The sequence below is a fragment of the Rosa chinensis genome, chromosome 7, assembly GCF_002994745.2.
Source record: "Rosa chinensis cultivar Old Blush chromosome 7, RchiOBHm-V2, whole genome shotgun sequence".
Taxonomy (NCBI): domain Eukaryota; kingdom Viridiplantae; phylum Streptophyta; class Magnoliopsida; order Rosales; family Rosaceae; genus Rosa; species Rosa chinensis.
Window position 1 is genome coordinate 9,290,639 of NC_037094.1, and position 22,602 is coordinate 9,313,240.

At 45.5% G+C, this 22,602-nt stretch overlaps 3 protein-coding genes and 2 non-coding genes across 5 annotated transcripts; 1 reads left to right on the top strand and 4 right to left on the bottom strand.

The window, feature by feature from the left end:
* Nucleotides 1-2,580: 2,580 nt before the first annotated feature.
* LOC112179394 (protein indeterminate-domain 16) lies at nucleotides 2,581-3,251 on the bottom strand. The gene has a single exon (XM_024317793.2). The coding sequence runs from the start codon at nucleotides 3,216-3,218 to the stop codon at nucleotides 2,712-2,714; it is 507 nt and encodes a 168-aa protein (XP_024173561.1). The 5' UTR covers nucleotides 3,219-3,251; the 3' UTR covers nucleotides 2,581-2,711.
* Nucleotides 3,252-6,683: 3,432 nt separating this feature from the next.
* Nucleotides 6,684-6,764, bottom strand: TRNAL-AAG. The gene has a single exon. It is a non-coding gene; the product is annotated as a tRNA-Leu (tRNA).
* A 1,009-nt stretch (nucleotides 6,765-7,773) lies between these two features.
* Nucleotides 7,774-10,479, top strand: LOC112179906 (deoxycytidylate deaminase). Its single transcript, XM_024318396.2, has 9 exons — nucleotides 7,774-8,078; nucleotides 8,232-8,307; nucleotides 8,406-8,445; nucleotides 8,577-8,635; nucleotides 8,727-8,764; nucleotides 9,031-9,094; nucleotides 9,337-9,390; nucleotides 9,733-9,834; nucleotides 10,170-10,479. Exons 1-9 carry the CDS (start codon nucleotides 7,891-7,893, stop codon nucleotides 10,224-10,226), a joined length of 678 nt encoding a protein of 225 aa, XP_024174164.1. The 5' UTR covers nucleotides 7,774-7,890; the 3' UTR covers nucleotides 10,227-10,479.
* LOC112177351 lies at nucleotides 10,480-21,393 on the bottom strand. Its single transcript, XM_040511314.1, has 4 exons — nucleotides 20,682-21,393; nucleotides 20,455-20,598; nucleotides 20,019-20,369; nucleotides 10,480-10,544 (listed from the first exon to the last, which is right to left on the bottom strand). Exons 1-4 carry the CDS (start codon nucleotides 21,391-21,393, stop codon nucleotides 10,480-10,482), a joined length of 1,272 nt encoding a protein of 423 aa, XP_040367248.1.
* TRNAA-AGC lies at nucleotides 10,626-10,698 on the bottom strand. The gene has a single exon. It is a non-coding gene; the product is annotated as a tRNA-Ala (tRNA).
* Nucleotides 21,394-22,602: the final 1,209 nt, after the last annotated feature.

The following is a 22,602-nucleotide window of genomic DNA, read 5'->3' on the forward strand; positions in this document are numbered from 1 at the left end:
CATCATCATCATAAAAAATAACCATTAATTACATGTTTTAAATCAATATAGGCTCCATGAATTCAGAGCCATGAACTTTTTCTGTGAAGCATCTTATGAAAACAACTGTTGGGTTCTTTCCTATGGGACAAGTACATTCAAGTTCTTGATAAAAATCTTTCTTTTGCATCCTGGTAAAGATATTCTGGTTCTTTACAAGATATAGTACAGAGATTAGTAAATATAGAAAGTAGGGAGGAAATGATGACCAGCTAACTTGGTTGTGTGTAATAGCTTGTGCTCTCTGTGTAGCACCAAAACCAATCTTCATAAAAGGATGATAATGAAACCACTAGATCATGACATGCATCTTTCCAGTGCATGCTCATTATGCTTACACAGGAAAAGACTGTTTTGGGATTCTCAAGTGCAAACAGTTATCCCATGGAATCATTATTTTGTAAGGACAGACAGTGAACAAAGGGAAGTAGTGGCCAGAGGGTAGATACTTGTCTTTAGGATAAGTTTGTGAGTTAGGTAATTACCCAAGTGGTTTGATGAAAAGAAAAGAAGTTTTATTTGTTATGCATGCAATTTGCTACTCATCTTTTGATTGCTTAAGCTTTTAGCTCTTGTACGTACTTTGTTTAATGGAAAGTCCGAAGTTCATTCACAAAAGTTTTGGGTTAGAATCCTCAAACGTTTTGGGTTCGAATCCTCAAACCCCCATTTGGTCCGAATTTGTCTACCCTTTTATGTTTGCCCATCTCGATCTAACTCCACGAGAGGAGCTAGGGTTTTGTAAGTGGTGAGAGTTTGATATATATTTTGTTGGCTCATACAATGACAGCTTAAATTTTTGAAATTCATGATTGTCTAATACTATTCGGTACATATCTACAATTAGGTTCATCATTTAGGAAGATTCTGGCAACCAAACAAAGAATCAAGCTTGCAATAATTCAGGATTGCCTTTTAAAAAAACTTCCTTCCCATGCCTTCTTGGCCATTTGCACTAGCACTTTTCAGAAGCACCTAATTTAGAGACTTTGTGGTTCTAATTTGCATCCACTAGAATGTGTCTAGCTTCTTTCTGTCTTACCCCATCAATGAATCAAGCCATTGTATTATTGAAGGGAGCCACCCTCGGATGATTAACTGAATCGAGAAATATAAGTAGTAGTGTTATAGGGGTTGCTGACAAATGAAGCTAAACTATCATAGAGCTGGTGACTGTTCATTGCTGTGATTGATTGTTAAGCTTTAAGCTCGGCTAGTAGAGTCGCGATCGAAGTGATCCGATCCTATCCAAAAATGTTTCTTTTGGGTTGGATTGGAGACATGGGTAGTGGGTGTTCGGTTCATGAGCAAAAGTTCAACAAGTTGAATCCAAGTGTATACAGCCTAGCTGAGTAGATACTAGTGTCTTGTTGCTACTGAATTTTACTTACCTTTTTGTTCTGATTCATTTGCCTTTCTATATCAGCATCAAGGTTCTGCGCACATTTGACTCTCTATTTACGTCACATATTTGACTTTTCCTTGGCTCTCCCTCCAGTTGAGAAAATTATTATGAACTTTGCAGACTGGCTAAATCTTATTAGTAACCAAAAAAATAAAAAGCTTGGATATAATCTTGCACTTGATTTTTTGCTTGCAAGATTTAATAATTGGTTTGTCATTGTACTCTCAATCTTTCACACTACTATTCTATCCAATACCAAACTCTAAATTATTGTATGTAACCATATATTGCTCAGATTATAAAAAAAAAGAACAAGAAATCAAAAAGAACAAACTGTTTATGCTCAGAAAACTATTGCTGAGAATTTTTTTTTTTTTTTTGAGTGATACTAAATTTCTTTCGGTGAAAGTAATTTGCTTCAGAAATTCAGATTCTAAATTCTTGCTAGTTAATTATTGTTCGTATTAAAGTTGATTGTGTTTCTTTAGCATGTACATCTGTTATCCAGTGAGTCAGTTCAGTTGCAGTCTGGAACACCGGCCAAGTCAACATAGAAACCAGAGATGTAAGCCTAAAAGGTCATTGCCTCTTATTCATGCATGTGGCTTCAGATTCATGAGACATACTTATATAAGTATATGCAAATGTCCTGTTTACTGACTTTCATGCTCCAACTTTGTGTTTATATTGATACATGACATTGCACTCTTTGGAGGTCGATTAGTTCTTCCGGTTTCTGGATCAGAAGCTGATCTCTCTGAACAACACTTGTTAATGTTCCCAAAATTTCCTGATACGGTGTGTAATAGTAATATCGTGAATATAAATAGAATCAATCTCGCATCGAAAATTCTAGTATCATGATGAATATAGAATCTCACATCGCAAATTCTTATCTTTCTTCGCGAAATTCTAAACCTGACAACATAGAAGCTCATAATCTTAATTAACACGTACGATAGGAAGATTGGACTAAAAATGAAACCAATAAATAAGCAGCTCAATTATTCATCATACAGATCACAACATGAAAGAAAGGAAGAAAAACACAGATCGAAAAGACGAAAACCAACCATCCCATGCCACTCTCTTATCATATCCTTCGATCAGTACTGTTACTATTTCCTTTCTCCTCCATTGTTAAAAAAGAAATTGCAAACCAATCCAATAAGTTTTCAAAATCTTACTGGTATATGTTAACAATCATAATATTAATACCAACTCCGATCCCGGCCAGAACTCAACTCAGAACCTAATTTATTATGCGTCAAGGCCTAAACCTTTGCCTGCAAGACTGGCAAGTGATCTCCATGCACGTGGCGTCCATCTGGCGCATTGCCTTCTCCTTCATCCTCTCCGCCTTCTCCACTTCCTCCCTCGCCCTCTCCCACATGTGCCTCGCACGTGTGAACTCCGACTGAGCCAGCTCCATCTCCCTCCTCGTCAGCTCCCTCACTCTCTCCGCGTACGCCTTCTCCATTGCCGCCATTCGGATTTGCTCCGCCGCCTGCCACTTCAGCGCCTCCACGCAACTCGCCTTCGGCTTCAACCCCGTCGTCGTTTGGTCGTACTCGCAAACATTGTTGGTTGCTCCCATCAGTGGTCTCACACTTATGGACAGTTGGAGGTCGAGAGAGTTGGGCGCTTCCAGGGCTTCAACTGCTGCCTTTGATCGGTATCGTAGTGAAGAAGGATCTGACGGTCGAGGGGCTGCCCTCTGTAAGGGGGGAGGACCAGGAAGAAGCTGCAACTCCTTTTGATCATCGTGTTCCATTGGAGGAAAAGAAACAAAATAAAGTGTGCAGAGGAAATGATGTAATTGGTGGAACTTTGCACCTATATATAGACAATTCAACCGTGTTTAATTACCGCTACCATCCATGTCTAGCCTTGATCTTGCCCCATAGAGAGGAGGGCATTTTGGTAAAAATATATTGGGAGATTTGAACAGTGGGAATTTCAATGTCCGTTTCAGAAGAGCCAAAAGTAAGGGGGAAATAACGGATCACGTTATTGGGCTATGAGTACCTCTTTTGTGTTCTCATGGACTGATGGAATGAGATCTTTTTCTTCGTTGTCATTCAATAAGAATATTAATCATAGAGTTGGTCAAATTTATTGATTGTTGATTAGTATACCTTATTACTTTTATTTTTATTTTTTATGAGTACCTCTTTTGTGTTCTCTTGGACTAATGGAATGAGTTCTTTTTCTTCGTGTTGTCATTCAATAATAATATTAATCATAGAGTTTTGTCAAATTTATTGATTGTTGATTAGTACACTTTGTTACTTTTTTTGTATTACACGAAACTAGAATTCAATGAATTTAGATTCAAACAAAACATCGTCAAGTACTGAAAATATGTTGAAAATAATTCTCAGTTTCAAACTTATGATCTCTCGTAACACTTTCAAGATTCTCATCCTTTAAGCTAATAATTGAAACTCATTCCCTTGCTCTACTATTTATAATCATTTCATTGCTCTACTATTTATAAGAAACGAAAATGGTAGAATGAAATACTCACATGTCAAATTCAAAAATGTTCATTTCTCACATGCATAAGTAATGATGTTAAAAATATTAAATAAAATTTATCAGATATCGATGGGATCTCTTCATCTATTAGATGAATGTATTAACATTAAAAATGACTTGCAACTTTTCTACCCACCTAATTATCATATGAGTAAAAATTCATGAAAATTTCTTAACAAATTTAGTATATAAATGTGATCATCATTGTCTTTTTGGTGAACATATAAATCTGATGATCTTGTTCCATGCTAGCATGATTATTTGACTTTTTCTTTTTTTGGGGATGAGGGTGAAAAGGGTTTAGAGGACGGTGGTGTAGTAATAATTAAGTCGCACGTGCAATAAGGGGGTGACTTTGTATATGGGCTTTTTCTTAGCTTTGTAATTCTATTTTGGACATGGATCTTAGCTTTGTGGTAGGCCTAGGTTGTCGGCCCTCTTGTTACAAAAAGCGACCCGCTTTTTATCTCAGCTGGCACGCTCGCGCATATCATATCGGCACGTGGGAGGGGGGTAACACAAAGTGACGCTGACCATGATTTTGGCTCACTGACTCTCCCACTTGGACCGTTGATCGGCTGGGTCCCACCCAAAACTACCTTTCTTCATCTAACATCGTGCGGACCGTGAGGTTCACAACAGGAGTGAGTTTTTTTTTTTCTTCTTCTTCTTCTTCTTTTGTCTTAAAGAGGATCAAAAGATTTCACTCATATCTCCATGGTGATGGAACCCATGACTTCGTCATTAGGTAGTGTTTTGAGCAGTAGTTGCTGGCTCGTTTTACTTTTACCAGTCTGGTGAAAACCTTTTCAGTAACTCTTTCATTTTCTTCTGTTTTTCCTGGTTGAACAATATTTCTGCAATAAATTAATATTACTTTGGGCCTAAGAATGTTAAGGATAGGTCATTGCCCCCAAAGCCTTATCTGAAAGCCTTATGAACATGTTTATTGCTCGGTTCACGTTTTATAGGCATTTTGAGCACAAGGCTTGTAACTATACAAATTTACATAAAATGCATTGTTTGTGGCTTCCCTCTCCTTCCCTTAATGTCAAACAACTACTTGAAAATATCTTCAACATAAGAAATATAGGATTTGACATTTAAAGGTTAAAACTTAAAAAACATGTGAAAATCAATTAGTAAGTATTCAACATAAGTACTCAAGTGTCTATTGGATAGGTTATATATCGATTTACTCAAAGATCAAAGTCATTTACTGTTAAAAAGTTAACTTTGGATGTCATTGCCATATTAAAAAAATGTTTGAAAGGTGAACTGTTAAAATCATTTCCATAAGACTTGTGTTTTTTTTTTTTAAATAAAGGTTCATTGCATTAGATGACCAGCCAATAAGCCAGAGTCTAACATACACTTAAAACAGAAAAATGGTGGGGAAAAAACCACGCTCCTATTTAAGTAATGTAAACTCATTACAAGTCAATTTGAGCCCTATGAACTAAGAACAACTCCATGTCTTTTAGGGCAAAATCATTGATTGGTCTCTCCATTAGCCAGGCGCCCAATTGCTGTACCAACAGAGAGCCACTTCCTAGCAAACAAATAGGCGCAATTCCTTATCCATAAGCCGCTTGAAAAAATGAAAATCTTATTCCAGATAATTACCAACTCCCAATGAAGTCATGATCCGCGAATGATTGGTCATGGACCATATATCAGCCCAACTGCCCAAGAGAGTCCACCTTTGGGGCCAGGCCCACCCTCACCCTTAAGTGATAAATGAGGGTGGCAAGGCACCCTCCTTCAAGGCCCACAAAATAGAGCCCAGCAGTTGAAGTTGGAGCCCAGGCCCAACGGCCCAAGCCCAAACCCAAACAAAGTCAGCAGAAGCCCTAAGCGCCCTATGCCATGCCCTCACAGCCACAAGCCAACTTTTCGGCGGGCGACCCTTCCAACCGGCCATCAGGTCACCAAAGCCTCACTGCAGCCGAACACTGCACTGGCCAAAACCCACCTGCAGATCAAAGCCTCAACTCGGAGAACATAGCCCCTGCAATGCCGCTCGATCAAGGCCGGAATACCAAGCCGGTGCAAAACGACGACCCGGTAATCTGACTCGGATTCACCAAGTCAGCCTCCCTAGATCGCCATCAATCCAACACCCCCAATCCTGCTTAGAACTGCTCCAAACAAGCCAGATCCAAGCAGAGTTCGAAAATAGCACCGATGAAATCAACTTCCGCTTTCAATCGGAACTCGTTCTCTCTCCAGACTCACCGATCACTTGTGTTGCCACGACCCAAGACGAGAATCCTCACTGTTGCTTGATCCGACAGCAACCGGAAAATGTATGCCGCCGCCCTCTGCTAAACCCTAGGGTTTCTTATTCCCCATAAGACTCGTGTTGTAAAGTCTCAAGCAAACAAAATAGTTCTTCTAGTCAATAATTGTATTGAATCTATTAACTTAAATTATAAGAAACTTATGTAATATGTAAATCAGGCCCACTTTAGCCTCGCTCCATTATTTAATCGATTTTGTTTGTTTTTCTGAAAAATGTGAGTCACGCCTTTAAATCATAAAGTACCCACCAACAAATTCAAATATTGTCTTTGCTCAACTATTTTCTTCTAGTGTGTAATAAAAACCATTGGTTTAATAGCAATATGTGTGTGTGTGTAAGAAATTGAAAAGAAAAAAAAAAGCAATATATATATCGATTGAAAAAAAAGCATTTTGTTGACAGTGGGATTTGAACCCACGCCCTTTCGGACCAGAACCTTAATCTGGCGCCTTAGACCAACTCGGCCATATCAACTTCAATAATGTTAGGTGCAAAAAGTTGTAATATATAGCAGTGCTGTAGTAATTTCAACACACATCGACATTACAGTCCCATCAAAGTAGGGACCCAAAAACTAGGTTGTTGGTATCCATTTGTCCCTAAGATGCTGCCATAAAAATCGTGGAAAGGGTACTTCAAACAGAAAAGTTGCAGGTTTTGGAGTAAGCAAGGGCCAAAGGGCATGTGAAACACAGTGAAAGTGAATTGGGGAGGAGGCTTTAGACTCTGTGCCCCTTTCTAATCTATTGGCTTTTTGGAACCCTGTCCATATAACCCCCCATCCAAGGTAGTGATGGAGGCCACTTTGGACAATGATCTATTTATCATGCCCTCCAACTAAGACCGTCATCATTTTTTTTCTTTCTATTTTGGGCCCTACTTAATGTGATCAAGTACTTAAAACGACTTGAAATTGAGATATAAAAATCTCCGTCAACCACATGCAATCTTAAAATACAAAACGTCATTGAATCACAATGCAAAAAAAAAAACAGAAGAAAAAAAAATAAAGGAACAATAAAAGTAGAGTTGAGACTCGTAGCCAAGTATACGAGTACCTTTTAAGAAAATACTTTTCTAAAACATTCAACCAAACAATAATCATGTTTATGGCTCGCCTTCAAAATACTTATTTAGAGCAGTTTAGAAATCAAAATCATTTAAAAGTTATGAGTCATTATCTCACTAAACTCTCTCAAGATCTGATTCTTTGTCATTCACGATCATCACTTCAAACACGCCAACCATTAATTTTCGCACAAATTAGAGACATAAACACATTTTCGTCCGAGGATGATCGAACAAACCAATAGGATGGTTGCAAATTATTCTTTGGTCTAAGACCAAACCTTGTTTATGAAGTTATGGTATGGGGACCAAACCTTGTTTATGAAGTTATGGTATGGGCGTACCGAATGGGCCAAAGCACCATTGGACCTACAAAGTCCGAACGAACAGCAAACTCCCACGTGGCCTATTTTGCCCGCGAGTTTTCTACGCTCACGGATCCTCAGTGCAATTTTCCCGCTACTACTTCTATCGTCTCAGCTCGGGAACTGGAAATTTTCGCGGGAAAAATTGTTCTCCTTCTGGAGCTAAAATGAACTCCCTCGAGCTCACTCTGGTCTCCACCGCCACCGTCATCGGTGCCCTAGCCTCTGCGCTAGCCATCCGCGTCTTCTTCACAAAACCTAAGAAGCAGTCCCCAAAACTCAATTCCTCCCAAAACGGCGTCGTTTCCAGGAAGTGCTGTTCTCAGAGCCCTTTCGACCCCTCAAAACGCAAAGGGTTAGTGCCAAAAATTTCAATAATTAATTCATGAAGTTGTTTGATTTTGGTACTACTCAATTTGGGTCCGAAATTGAAAGTGCTTACTTTTTTCAATGAATTGTGCAATTCTCTCATGGTTGGTTTTGTATGGTTTGGTTGTTGTTGTTGAAGGTATTTGACATGGGATGATTACTTTATGGCAATTGCGTTTTTATCAGCTGAAAGATCCAAAGACCCTAACAGGCAGGTCGTATATTCTTTGCTCTTTCTTTAATTATGAGACAATATAATTGCTTCAATTTAACAAATTAGAATTTAGAAATGACATTAATTGGTGGTGTGTAGGTTGGAGCATGCTTGGTGAGTCAAAGTGGTATAATTCTAGGTGAGAATGAGATTGTTTAGCAGGAATTATGTTGTACTTTTTCTGTCATTTTGTTCTTAGTCTATGGTTTTCCATTGTCAATGTGATCATTTATTTTTTTCTTGACTTCCATCTAATCTGTCTGTCCTCAGGAATTGGGTATAATGGTTTCCCAAGAGGTTGTTCGGACGACAAGCTCCCTTGGGCAAAGGTTTGTATATTCTTTCAAACTTTAGAACGAAAGAAACTGATTGATGAAGCTATAGTCATTAGTATTTAGTAAAGCTGCCCTTTCTTTTCAGATATCCAGAACTGGGGATCCTTTGGAGACAAAATATCCGTAAGTGTATGCTTTCTTGAACTCCATTCATAGCGTTTTGAACTTTTGATCTGCTGCTTCAGTAAAGATTAGTGTCTGAAATCATTTTGAAGTTAACATCTACTGTCTGTCTTCTTTTCAGTTTTCACTACCATCACATCATATGATGTATAATGTTGAAATAATCTCCAGATCTTGTGCTTCTTTTTATACCGTCTATCCTTTATCCCAGTGGAAAGTGGAAACTTTTGTTGTTGCTCATATTTTCTCTAATCGTCTTTTGGCAGTTATGTTTGTCATGCTGAAGTCAATGCAATCCTAAACACCAATCATGCTTCTGCTGCTGGACAGGTTAGTTCTAGCTACATTTCCCTGCCCCATTTAAAATACAGATTCTTCATCTGTTAGGGATATCTGTTTCAGTAAAACGGCTACTGCAGAACTTGGCCTATTGACATTTTGAACTACATAAACTCTAATTGAAATTATGGAAGCCTCTTGAATGATTGTTGAAAATGTTCCCTTCTTTTACATGTTCTCTCTCTGTAACTGAAAGTACTGATGGAGCGCTTGATACTATCTTTGTTCTGCAGAGGCTTTATGTGACCATGTTCCCTTGCAATGAGTGTGCCAAGATAATCATTCAGGTTCGTCACTCTGTTCTCTTTTGTTATCGTTTATGGTACATGCAACATTGATGCCCTTGGTCGTGTCATTCTCTGCTACAACCCACAATCGACTAAAACTCAGTAATAGAAGTATCTAGAACTGTGGATGCAGAGAGATTGTGATCTATATATATATATATTGCTTTGGAATTTCAAATGCTAGACAAAAACTTCTAATATATTTTCCTTGTTCTGAAAAGAACAGGGAACATGGAAAGTAGCCACATCATATTTTTCTTTTCTTTTCTTCCTAGAGTGATACTTTGCCATATTTTAACCTGGTCTTCTTTTCTTTTCTTATGGTCAATATATTTCTTGCAGTCAGGAGTTGCTGAAGTTGTATATTTTGTGGAAAAGAGGTTAAACAATCCAGATATCACGTACATTGCTTCTCACAAACTACTCTCAATGGCTGGTGTTAAAGTATGACCCCTTTTATTTCTTGACCTGACTATCCATTTGATTTTGCTTAATCTGTCTTGAAGAAAAATACATAGCATCAGGGTCTTATTCAGCTTCACATTTGTCCATTTTGATAAGCAGTCCCATAAGAGACTCGCTAACTTTGGGCTTTTCTACTGGTTCAAGTTGAACTATGAATTAGATATATGTCGGACAGACGTGCATCAGTGTGTAAAATTGTTTATATCCATTTGAGTGAACCTAGTTACTTAAGCTTTCCTTCTACGTAATTGAACGGCATTGTTCAAGAGCAAATACCTTAACAAGTATATTTGCATTTTCCTTCTTAATTGCAGGTCAGGAAACATCAACCACAAATGAACCAAATTCTAATCAACTTTGAGGAGCCCTAAGAGTTTGATTGTTATCATCTTAGATGAAGCTTGATCATCAGTAGTATCTTTCATAACCACAGAACAGTAAAGACAACTTGTAGCTCACTGTAACGGTTGTAATGCTTTCTCTAGGTATCTAGTATTAGGCCGACTCCTCCTAGGACTCACTGTCCTCTGGTCGGATCGTTGTAAGTTAAAGCTCTGTATTACGGTGCAGTCATAAGACACTCAGAAACCCTATTGTGATCTTCTAAGGAACCTCTGATTTGTATTACTGCTGCCCATCTTCCCATTGGAGGAACCGGATTTTCAACATCTGATTTGTATTACTGTTGCCTATCAATGCAAACGACAATACGACATATACCAATAAAAAGAAAAATTAGAAAAAGGAAGACAAATATATTGATTGTTAATTGGAGATGCGGGGTATCGATCCCCGTACCTCTCGCATGCTAAGCGAGCGCTCTACCATCTGAGCTACATCCCCTCTGCCATTTTTGGTCATTGTTTTTTCAATTATATTTGCAAAACCTTAAAAAAAATTTCTTTTTTTCATATATTCTGTACGAGACCAGACACAAACACAAATCCTCAAACTTCTTCATCAATCTTTATAGAGTGATTATGGAGTCAAGCATAATCACATAATTTCTGCGCCTGTATTTTTCTGTGAGTTGCGCTTGAAGTGTACCATGTTTTCAACAAGTTTTTTTTTTTTTTAGAATAATTTAACATGCTTCTTGTGCAGGAAAGAGTTCAGTAAACCCCTCATGAGATCGTGGGCTCAATAGGATCACTGCGAAGAATCCCAACTTTGCTTGTACATTGTATGCATACAATAAGCCCATAGGCCCAACCCCTAGTTCGCTCCCTTTCGGCTAAAACCCATTATTATAAAAGCGACTGATGATCGGTGACCGATCAGCCAAACCCCAACGTTAATCGGTGGATCAGGATCAGTACTACTTAGGGCTGTCACTCGGTCGGTTCGGATCGGTTATAGGTATTACCAACTTCAAAACCAAAGCTTTCGGTTTTAAAATTGAGCTACCAATTACCAACCAAAATTTTCGGTTTTTAATCATATCTACCAAATTCGGTATTTCGATTTTCGGTATTACCAACTTTAGAAAAACTAATTCTTTGTAATATAAATTAGAATGAACAAAATTAGGTTTTTCAATTTTATAACCGTAAACTTCGTATTTATCTACTAATCATAGATTTCTTTTGTATATATGACATCAAATTTTATCTATTTTCAATAAAACTAGGTTATTTAACCATTTTGGACTAGGTTACTCAAAATACATGTACTATTAATTATGTAGTATATTGAGTAATGTTCATACTATTATGAAAACTTTTATGTTTATTTCTTAATATACATGTATGTGTATTGAAAATCATAGTATATAAAGCTAATATTTAGATAATCGGTAAATTCGGTATTTACCAAAACTAAAGCAACTTTTTCGGTAATTTTCGATTTCGGTTTTATTGGTTTCGGTTACCAAAAAGTCGGTTTACCAAACCTAAAGTATCGGTTGGTATTCGATCGGTTTGGTAATTACCAAACCAAGTGGCAGCCCTAGTACTACTAACTCGCCTCTAAAAGTATCAAAACCCTAGAGTTGCTCCTGAGCAGCACCCAAGTCCCGAGACCTAGATAGAGTGGTTGTTTTTCTAGGGCGTTATAGCTTTGTGGCCTTGCCTATTTGCCTTGAGGATCAATCGAAGTGGTGACCGAGTTGTTCTAAACCCCAGCTTCCTGCTTGCTGCCTGGGAATCAGAAACGGTCGCAGTTGGCAGTGCAATTAAGGACTTGAATTTTCACAAATTTGTTGCCATCAGGCCATCATTATAAAGAAACAAAATCGCACTCGGCCATCATTCTTTCATCTTTCACTACTTGAGCAGTGGTACTGGTACCCTATCAGATTTGATGCCTTACTGTACATACGTGTACATTTGCAAACATAATTAGCTAGAATGGGCCATGCTCATTGTACCGCCAAAGGTACTAATTCCAACCAAAGGAATGACATACGAACACACTGCAAGGCGGGCTACAGCCTCGGCGTCGGACCGCCTCCAGATCGCCACCCACGCGCCGCCACGCGCCGCGCCAAGTTAAGCATCAGAAGCTTCTGAAACTAAGAACTGAAGCATATCAGTCCCACATCGAAAACAAAGACAAGATCAGTCTCTTCCTCACCTATAAAAGGTTCTCTCCTCTCTCCTCATTAATCACGCATTCAATACTTACCTACTGTTACTTTGTCAACATAAATACATTGACTAACTTAGGCATCGGAGAGTTGAAGACCGCCCAGCGCGGTCTCCCTCTGACGCCCATTGTATTTTACTTGACAGGTAACGGGAATCACAACATAAGTACAAGTATCGATCCGCCCATCGGATCAGCGTTAACTAAGGTTTGGCCACCGCTAGACTTTCAGACATTAACATTGGCGCCGTCTGTGGGAACCCTTGAACTAAAGGTCATCCCGCTACAATCATCATGACTAACGACAGCGGGGGAAACGCTGAAGAGCAGGCGGAGCTCCCCGCCATTCCCCAGCCCTCCGACCCCGCGATCGGCGTTAACCGCGCACTATTCACAACCCCGGCCAATCCCGGTGGTGAGGCAAACCCGGGCAGCAGCCGCCCGTCAGGCCAGGATCTCGTCACCATGTACGAGATGGCACTGGCGGATCTTCATAAGGCAAACAGGGAGCGTGAGGAGGAGCGTAGAGAGAAGGCCGAAGCCCAAAGACAGGTGGCTGCGCTCATGACACGTTTTGAGGAACTAAAAAACACTTTGGCGGCCACCGACCGCCCGGCACAGAGCGAACAGTCACGCAGTACCAGGCGTAGTCGACCCAGCGCCGGCACGGCAGCGCCAGGGCCAGTCATACAAACGCACGTACCGCTGAACCCACCAGGGTTGTCAGGAATGGGACCACCGCCCATACCCCAACTGATGTTAGAACATACGGCGGAATCCCTTCCACACGCCAACAGCTTGAATGTCAGGGCAAGGACTGAGGATGATCCGCCCATACCTAGGCGCAAACCAACTCGGCGGGGGAGTCAGGCCGATTCCGCCGGCGATGCAACCGCCCAGTTATTGGAAAGGATGCACCAATTGGAGCAGAGGTTAATCCGGGCGGAGACGGGCGTCCCGACATCAACTCGGAACCCGCTGTTCACTTCCAGACCCGGCCCCTTTTCCGCCGCGATCCTACAGGCCGTCAGGCCAACATATGCAAAGACCCCAAAAATGTCGCCATATGGCGGAATGACCGATCCCTTTGTCCACATGGACACCTTCAAGAAGGTCACCAACAACAAGGGATTCGACGACGCTACCCTGTGCCATCTGTTCAGCGAAACATTGGACGGCGAAGCAATGAACTGGTTTTTTGAATGTCCGCCAGGATCGGTCGGCTCATTCCATGCACTGTCGCATGCTTTCCTCTCCCGCTTCATCCTATTGTCTGCCGGACATCACAACACAAGTCAGCTGTTCAGCGTCAAACAGGGGGAGGACGAGTCACTGAAGGCCTTTGTCACAAGATGGAGAGCGGCAGCATCTCAGTGCCGCGACCTGGACAAAACTATGGCGTCGGCAGCCTTCAGGAAGGGACTCCTCAGGGGACCGTTCCTCTATCACCTCAATTACAACCATCCCAATGCAACGTACGACCACGTCATGAGTGAGGCGGTCATTCACGCCCAGGCGGAATTCATCACATATGGAGAAACACCACCACCAGCAACGCCAGCAAAATCAGCACAACCATCTTCCAATCACCAGGAAGCCGCTGATAAACCCCCCTCAGCTCCGCCAGTTGACAAGAAAAGAGAGTGGCAGCAGGGCGGCCACCAAACCAAGCGGCAGAAGGGACAGCATTTTTATAAGGGAAACCGCCCAACTCATGACAACAACAACAAGCAGACGGAGTCCTCACAGCGGTATGCAGTTTTCACGGTCCTAACGGCCTCATATGAAGATATCTATAATCAGTGCAAGGATCAGATCCCACCGCCACCCCCTCCAAAGTACCCAAAAACGGGCAAACCCAGGAACACCGGCAAGTGGTGCAAATACCACGCGGACAGCGGCCACAATACAAACAGCTGTAACGCCCTCAAAACAGCCATTGAGACTTTATACCGTGACGGCAAGTTGGAGCAGTTCAAGGTACGCCAACCACCGCCAGTAATTGCCAACGTAGAAACCTTGGGCCGCATCAACACCATCGATGGCGGTGCTCCAATCACCAGCATGTCTCACAGGGCAAGAAAGCGCTATGCACGCGCTAACCACCCAAAGGAGGTTTGCAACATCCGCTATGAAAGATCCGCTAAACTCCCGAAGTCAGGATGGGAACCTATCACCTTTTCAGAGGAGGAGGAGCGCGGAGTACATTTACCCCATGACGACCCGTTCTTAGTCGATGCCATTCTTGGCAAATTCTCGGTGGGGAGAATCTTGGTAGATAGCGGATCCGCTGTCAACGTCATCTTCAGTGGCTGCTACGACCACCTCAAGCGGAACAAGAAACTACTCCAGGATCATGAGCCACTGCTCAGCTTCTCCGGAGACATCACACAACCACTAGGGTCGGATTACATGCGACTAGTTATTGGCACCAGTCCCTGTATGGCGGAGGTGCACACGGAATTCATTATCGTCGACTGTCCCAGCTCGTACAACGCCATCATTGGTCGACCAGCGCTTAATAAGCTCAAGTGCATCATTGCCGGATACATGCTTCTCATGAAGTTCCCCACGCCCAATGGCACAGGCTGTGTGAGGGGAAGCCAACAGCTGGCACGAGAATGCTATTCAACATCTGTAGCGCGGTCAACGCGCCGCCATGAAATCCTGGCAGTGGGTAATGACCCACCACCACCGAATATCTTTGAGGATCCTAGAGATGAGGAGAAGAAATATGTAATGAAGGAGCCGGTCAACCCGGACACGTCACTGAAGGCCGTCTGCATCTCAGACGAGCATCCTGAGAGGACAGTCCGCATAGGCTCCCAGCTAGATCCAGAAGTGGAGGCAGAACTCACTCAGTTCTTACGTGACAACGCCACCGTCTTTGCATGGTCCTATGCAGACATGCCTGGCATCTCCACTGAAATAATCACCCATAAACTGACCATCAAACCCTCTTTCTATCCTATCAAGCAGAAGCGGAGGGCCTTTGATGAGGAAAAATACCGGGCAATCGGAAAGGAGGTCGCCAAACTACGGGACATTGGATTCATCCGCCAGGTCATCTACCCCCAGTGGATCTCAAATCTGGTAATGGTGAAGAAGCCCAGCGGCAAGTGGCGGATGTGCGTCGACTTCAAAAACCTAAACAAGGCATGCCCAAAAGATAGTTTCCCGCTACCTCGTATCGATCAGCTGGTCGATGCAACCGCCGGACACGAACTCCTCAGCATGATGGATGCTTTCTCTGGATACAATCAGATCAAAATGCACCCCAGCGACCAAGAATGCACCACCTTCACCACCGACAAAGGCCTTTACTGCTACAATGTCATGCCTTTTGGTCTGAAGAACGCCGGTGCAACTTATCAGCGGTTGATGAACGCAATGTTCGCTGAGCATCTGGGAAAAATCATCGAGGTCTATGTGGACGACATGCTAGTCAAGAGCATAAAGGCCAGCGGACATGTGGCAAACCTCAGGATCATAGTAACCATCCTCCTGGCCTATGGTATGCGCCTCAACCCAGAAAAATGTTTCTTTGCAGTCACCGCCAGCAAATTTCTGGGTTACATCGTCAGCGAGCGAGGTATCGAGGCTAACCCAGACAAGGTACAGGCCATCCTTGACCTGTCGGACCCGAAGTATAAAGTAGACGTCCAGTGTCTCCAGGGCAAGTTAACCGCCCTTTCTCGATTCATCTCTCGACTTACTGACAAGTGCGCCCCATTCTTCAAACTCCTCAAAACAACTCACAAGAAGGTCATTGACTGGAACCCAGAGTGTCAGGCGGCGTTCCAAGGTCTAAAGGAGTACTTGGCGGCAGTCCCTCTCCTTTCTGTCCCCGTCCAAGGAGAGACACTATTCATATATCTGGCGGTCTCGGCAACGGCAATAAGTTGCGCCATTGTTCGGCGGGAGGGTCAGGATGAACTCCCAGTATTCTACGCCGGCAGAGGTATGAACGGAGCAGAAACAAGGTATCCACCGTTGGAAAGGCTGGCGCTTGCACTTATCGTTGCCGCCAGACGCCTTCGGCAGTATTTCCAGGCCCACACGATCCATGTGTTGACCAATCAACCGCTGAGACAGGTGATGCAAAACCCTGAACACTCAGGGCGACTCAGCAAGTGGGCGATTGAGCTCAGCGAATTTGACATCGAGTACAAGCCAAAAACCGCCATGAAGGGCCAGGCAGTAGCAGACTTCATCGCTGAACTTACTGAGCGTCAGCCAGAACCCGGTACTCAAGCACAGCCCGGAACAGAAATGGTAACCGGTACAGGGGTACTTACCCCACAGTCAGGATGGGACCTACATGTGGACGGCTCCGCCTGCGCCAAGGCCAGCGGCGCCGGGGTCATCCTAACCGGACCCGGGGGACTGAAGGCAGAATATGCGTTGAAATTCAACTTCAAAGCTTCAAACAATATGGCGGAGTACGAGGCGCTCATCGCCGGCCTACTCCTCGCCATTGACTCAGGAGCTGACAGCGTCAACATATTCAGCGACTCCCAACTAGTCGTCAACCAGGTCAACGACAGCTTCCAAGCCAAGGACCAGCAGCTAGCGGCATATCTGGGGTACGTCAAAACGTTGCTAAAAAAGTTCAAGTTTCACACAATCACACAAATCCCCAGGGAAAAGAACGCTAAGGCTGATTCCCTGGCGAGACTGGCAACCGCCCAACCACATCAGAGTCCGGCGGACACAAGGGTGGAGTATCTTAACAAACCAAGCATCACAAAGACTCTGGCGGAAATCTTCAACATTCAGGTCGACCCCAGCTGGATGGACGAAATCATCGCATACAAGCGCAGCGGAACATTGCCAGAAGATAAGGTCCAGGCAAGGCAGCTCCAACGAAGAGCAACCCGCTACAACATCCAGCACGGCAAACTCTACCGCCAGGGATTCACCCATCCAAACCTCCGCTGTCTAACCCCAGAGGAGGGAAGGGTTGTCCTAACTGAAATCCATAGCGGAGAATGCGGAAACCACTCGGGCGCCAGATCCCTGGCCAACCGCACAATGCGACAAGGGTACTTCTGGCCCACACTTGGCGATGACGCCCGGCGGATTTCGAGGTCTTGCCACAAATGCCAGCAATTCGCAGATCTCCCACACGCACCAGCAGAGCCACTGTCAATCATCGTGGGCCCATGGATTCATTCTACGTGGGGCCTTGATCTGATGGGCAAATTCCAAACTGCCAAGGGCCAGTTCAAATACATCATTGTTGCCATCGATTACAACACCAAGTGGATAGAGGCAGAGCCACTGACGGCAATAACTACCGCCAAGGTAATTCACTTCCTTTGGAAGAATATCTATTGCCGCTACGGTGTCCCGCACACAATCATCACAGATAACGGCACACAGTTCAACAATGACGAGCTCATCTCCTTCACCATCAACTTGGGCACCAAGCTGAGGTTTGCATCTGTCGCCCACCCCCAGACCAACGGCCAGGTCGAAGCGGCAAACAAGATAATCAAAAAATTGTTGAAAAAGAAGCTCGACGACGCCAAGGGTTTATGGGCGGAGAAACTCCCAGAAGTCCTGTGGGCCATCCGAACAACTCCAACCTCCGCCACCGGAGAAACTCCTTTTTGTATGATGTTCGGCACAGAGGCTGTCTTACCCATTGAAGTTACCCAACCTACCGCTAAGGTCGAAGGCTACTGCCCAGAGACCAACAACGCCGGCGTCAATTTGGACAGGGACCTCCTAGAAGAGAGAAGACTCGAGGCCCACTTACACAATCTGCAAAACAAGCAACGGGTATCACGTTTTTACAACGCCAGAGTCAGGGCCCGGAACCTCCAACTGGGGGACTTGGTCATGAAAGAAGTCATTCCGCCACCGACAAAACTCCGCCCAACATGGGAAGGCCCATACAAAATTGTGGAAGTCGTTAGCCCAGGCACCTTCTACTTAATGGACAAGGACGGCGTCACAACGCCCCGCCCTTGGAATACTGAACACCTTCGGTATTATTACAAATAGTCAAACCGCTACCCATGCGCATCTTGACTTAGCTAAATTTTTTGTTCGAATGTTTAGCTAAGGGAAGCTACCCAACGGGTACTACCCCACTTTTGTACGCTGATCGGTCAGCCATCAATGAAACGAGGAATTATTCAGACCATTGTTACCAAGTCCAGCACCGAGGGCAACTGGCAACGCCAGCAATCGTCGGCGAACTCCGTCCGCCACGCGGTGCACTTGGACCAATCTTAATTCCTTTAATGTTCCATTGATCGACAAAAGAAAATATAACTCAATAGTACTACACACACATCATGGCAAACCAAGTCAGAAATGTACTTCATTTCACAAAATTCGGTACAAGCTAGTATGCCTCAGCGGCTACACAAAAAAAAAATATAATAACTTCGGAGATTTCAGACAGGTTCAGCGATTGGCTTCGGCCTCTGCTGCTTCGACGGCTGGCGGCGCGACCGATCGGCTCGCTTGATCGGACCCTCGGGCTGTCGGACTGGGAGTCTCTAGGGTGCCGTCGGCTCGGGTGTGTGCCTCCAGAAACCCGGCACGTGACACCTCCGACGGGGTCTGCTGGGGGGTTTGCTGGGACCCTTCCGTCGGATGCGGGCCACTTTCCCCGCTGCCTGAATGAGTACCTGCAGCTTGGGCAGGCACGACTTCTGGCTCCGCCGAGGCACTCTGGACCAGCGGCACGTCAGGCTGTGAGGCCTTTATAAAATCAATGGCACCCTTCCGCTTCAACATGTCTACGTTTGCTCGGGCACCAGCTTTCGCCGCCTCAGTCATCGCCTTTTTATACTCCGCCGACAGCTTGTACGCTTCAACGGCGGCGGCTGCAGAGGCACTCTGTTCAGCTGTCAGGCGACCAACCTCACCATCCAGCCGCTTCATCTCATCCAGTCTGGCGGCAGACTCCCGCTGCACTACAATAAGCTTCTTATCCTTGGCGGCTATCTTCTCCTTCAGCAGCCCAATCTCCTGCTCCAACTTGGAGACATATTCATTCCTCTCCAGATCCCGCCGGATAGCTGCATTCAGTTTGCCACGGGCGTCCGCATAATCGCACTCCGCCTTAACCAATCCCCGCTCGATCTCCGCCACTCTCTCCTTGGCCTCCGCCAACTCCCTCTGGAGACCTTCGATTTCTCCCCTGAGCTCCGCCTCAATCCGGGGCTGCTTTGACGCCGCCACGAACATATCGTGTAACCCCGCCGATACTTGACCAAACGCAGAGCTGAAGGGCGATTGGTCAATTGCCGTCGGGCGCGATATGCCCGCCAGACCCCCGAACCCCAGCCGCTCACACAGATGGAAGAGGAACTCTCGCTCCCCTTCTGTCATGAACGGCGCGTACTCGGCAAAGGAGTCCAGATCACTGACGGGGGGCGCCTCTCCCTCCGCCACTGCAACCTTCGATGCGGTTTGTCGGGCCTTCTTTTGTTGGCGGACCCCGATAACCACCTCTTCTTCCTCTTCCTCGGCGGGGGAGTCAGGCTGCCGGCGCCTCTTCTCCAGCGCCCTTTGTGTGCCAGCAGCGGTCCTCGTCACCCGCACTGGCGGCTCACCCCTGGCCTCGGTAGCAGTCTCGGTTGAAGGTACCGCCTTCTTTTGAGGACCGCGCCTGGTGGCAGGCATCCGTTCCCGCTGCCCGGTAGCAACGGTTCCCCTCTCCCCGCCATCCGCCTGAGTCCCCGCCTGCACCGTAGGCAGACCATCTTCGCCAAGGTGAGACTGGTGTGGCATTGCCATCTCCACCGGAACCTCGGAGTGACTCAACGCCAACGTCTCCGGGTTCACCACGGTCTGCTGGGCCGCCAGTCCCTCAGCATACATGGCCTCCAAAAAGTTTTCTATCTCCGCCCGATCCATCGCCTTCTCGAACGCGTCGCGACTTGATTTGTTGCCCGGCGGAGTTTCTATAAAAAAAAGAGAGAAGGGAAAGCCAGCCACCAGTCAGACACAATTCAATTATAAAACGAAACGACAGGGTAGGATCCTCACCAATAGAGCGTGTTAGTCGCAGGTCGACTAATAACTCCCAACCAGTTAGCAAGCGGAAGTCAAGCAGGTTCCGGTTCCGCCAGCAACCTCTGATCCTCGCCACCCGGCACTCTTCTGCACGCGTCAGCGTATACCGGAGTCCCGCTGCACAAGACAAACACGTCGTAAGAATACAAGTTCAAGCATGTCGGCACGCCAAACATTTTCAGCGGACACAGGCCACCAACCTCGAATAGGTTGGAACTCGGACTTAATCCTAAATGACGGCCCTTCCTCGTTAGACCTAGCGTGGTACTCCCAACCGTCGGTAGCAACGCAAAAGGTCCCCCGCCAATAGGACATGGAGTCCCTCAGATTCTCGATCAGCTTGGGCGCTCCCTGCCGGCGACTCAAATTTACTTGCCCGTGGCAACCTTGGCGCTTCACATATACTAACTCGTAGAAATGGAGCACTTCCGCCACGGTAGGCCCCTCGCACCCCGACAAGCGCCACAAGGAGTTCATCGCCAACATCAACCGCCACATGTTTGGACAGATCTGACCGAAGGCAAGGCCAAACTCGCAAACAAGGATTTGAAGATTGGGCACCAGCGGAAGTGTCACCCCTTGGCGGAATATGGCCTCGTGCACGGCCGCACACCCCGTCGGGAGAATCGACGCCTTCTCATCAGCCGTCGGTGGTCGCAGCTTCACCGACCCCGGCAGGTGGAACGCCTGCTTCAGTCGAGCGACAGCAGCACCGCTCATCCCCCCTCCCGCCTCGTCAACGGCTGTCCCATCCGGGAGGAACCACGCCGACTCAACATTTTGCTCCGCTGCCTCTTCCTCCCCGGCGGAGCCGCTAGCAGCACTATTGCTTGCCAAGCGTTCGTCGCGCCTAACCTTGGCGGCAGCGGCCTCACCCGCCCTAGAGCTCTCTGAACGCGAACCACGGGCCATAGTTGCTTCCCAGGGGATAGTCTGTAACGGCTCAACTTCTAGCGGTTCTGGCAGTGAGGATCCTGCATGGGCAGACGGACGCAACGAAACAATAAAAACCCCATCCGTCGCGCTGAGCGACACGTCAGACCCGGAATCCTCACTGCTCGAAATCTCTATAACGCTAGACATCCCAAAACCCTAAAACCCACATCAGTTAGCACAAACATAGATCTAGCCTATTCTCGCATCAGTTATAGCCAAAATAATCAAGAACAAAACCCAGAAAACCCCAAAGTGTAAACAAACACACTCAACCCAGACTCGACTATCCAAATCCTAAAACCAATGAACGCATTGGCCAGCCATCATTCAATCCCCCACAAAAAACCCCCATCTCACACCTCAGAGCACACCCAGAAAAGCAAACACTACAAAACCCAGAAACTAGCAGAAACAAATAGCAGAAGACAGAGATCCGAATACCAACCTCAGTGATGCAATCTCCGGCACGGTGGTGCACAGGTACGACCAACGTCTCTGGGAGTAGTGTATCCAAACTTCGGTAGGCTCCTTCTCCGGTTTCGAACAAACGGTGGCTAAGCTTTCAAAATTTTCACAAAGTGTGGAGTCCCCCAGAATTTCCCCCCTTTTTATATAGGCCCCAACGCGTCCTCGACCGTCCGCCCCATACCAACATCCCTTGTTAGCCGTACACGTGTCGTACATCTCCACTCACTCTCCGGATTGCCCGAAGCGTCATCTCGGTTACAAAACCCACAGTTACCATCATTAAAGGCTAGAAGACGGACAGGCTTAGCAGACAAGCCTACGCACGCTAACCCGCTGTGGGCACGACACGTATTAACCACCGAAGGGGCAACTTCGAGAAATCCGCCAGCGGAACTTCTCCCTTGTCACCTTCCAAGGAGTGAAGTCTCCGCTGAGCAAATCCGCCAGCGGAACGTCTCCCTTGTCACCTTCCAAGGAGTGAAGTCTCCGCTGAGCAAATCCGCCAGCGGAACGTCTCCCTTGTCACCTTCCAAGGAGTGAAGTCTCCGCTGAGCAAATCCGCCAGCGGAACGTCTCCCTTGTCACCTTCCAAGGAGTGAAGTCTCCGCTGAGCAAATCCGCCAGCGGAACGTCTCCCTTGTCACCTTCCAAGGAGTGAAGTCTCCGCTGAGCAAATCCGCCAGCGGAACGTCTCCCTTGTCACCTTCCAAGGAGTGA

Excerpts from the sequence above, each read along its gene's own strand:
- LOC112177351 (XM_040511314.1), bottom strand. The coding sequence starts at position 21,393 with ATGGCCCGTGGTTCGCGTTCAGAGAGCTCTAGGGCGGGTGAGGCCGCT. Across the intron at positions 20,599-20,681 it reads CGAGTTCCAACCTATTCGAG|CGGGACTCCGGTATACGCTG; the intron begins GTTGGTGGCCTG and ends TGTCTTGTGCAG. Across the intron at positions 20,370-20,454 it reads GCGACTAACACGCTCTATTG|AAACTCCGCCGGGCAACAAA; the intron begins GTGAGGATCCTA and ends TTTTTTTTATAG.
- LOC112179394 (XM_024317793.2), bottom strand. The coding sequence starts at position 3,218 with ATGGAACACGATGATCAAAAGGAGTTGCAGCTTCTTCCTGGTCCTCCC.
- LOC112179906 (XM_024318396.2), top strand. The coding sequence starts at position 7,891 with ATGAACTCCCTCGAGCTCACTCTGGTCTCCACCGCCACCGTCATCGGT. Across the intron at positions 8,446-8,576 it reads TCAAAGTGGTATAATTCTAG|GAATTGGGTATAATGGTTTC; the intron begins GTGAGAATGAGA and ends GTCTGTCCTCAG. Across the intron at positions 9,391-9,732 it reads GTGCCAAGATAATCATTCAG|TCAGGAGTTGCTGAAGTTGT; the intron begins GTTCGTCACTCT and ends TATTTCTTGCAG.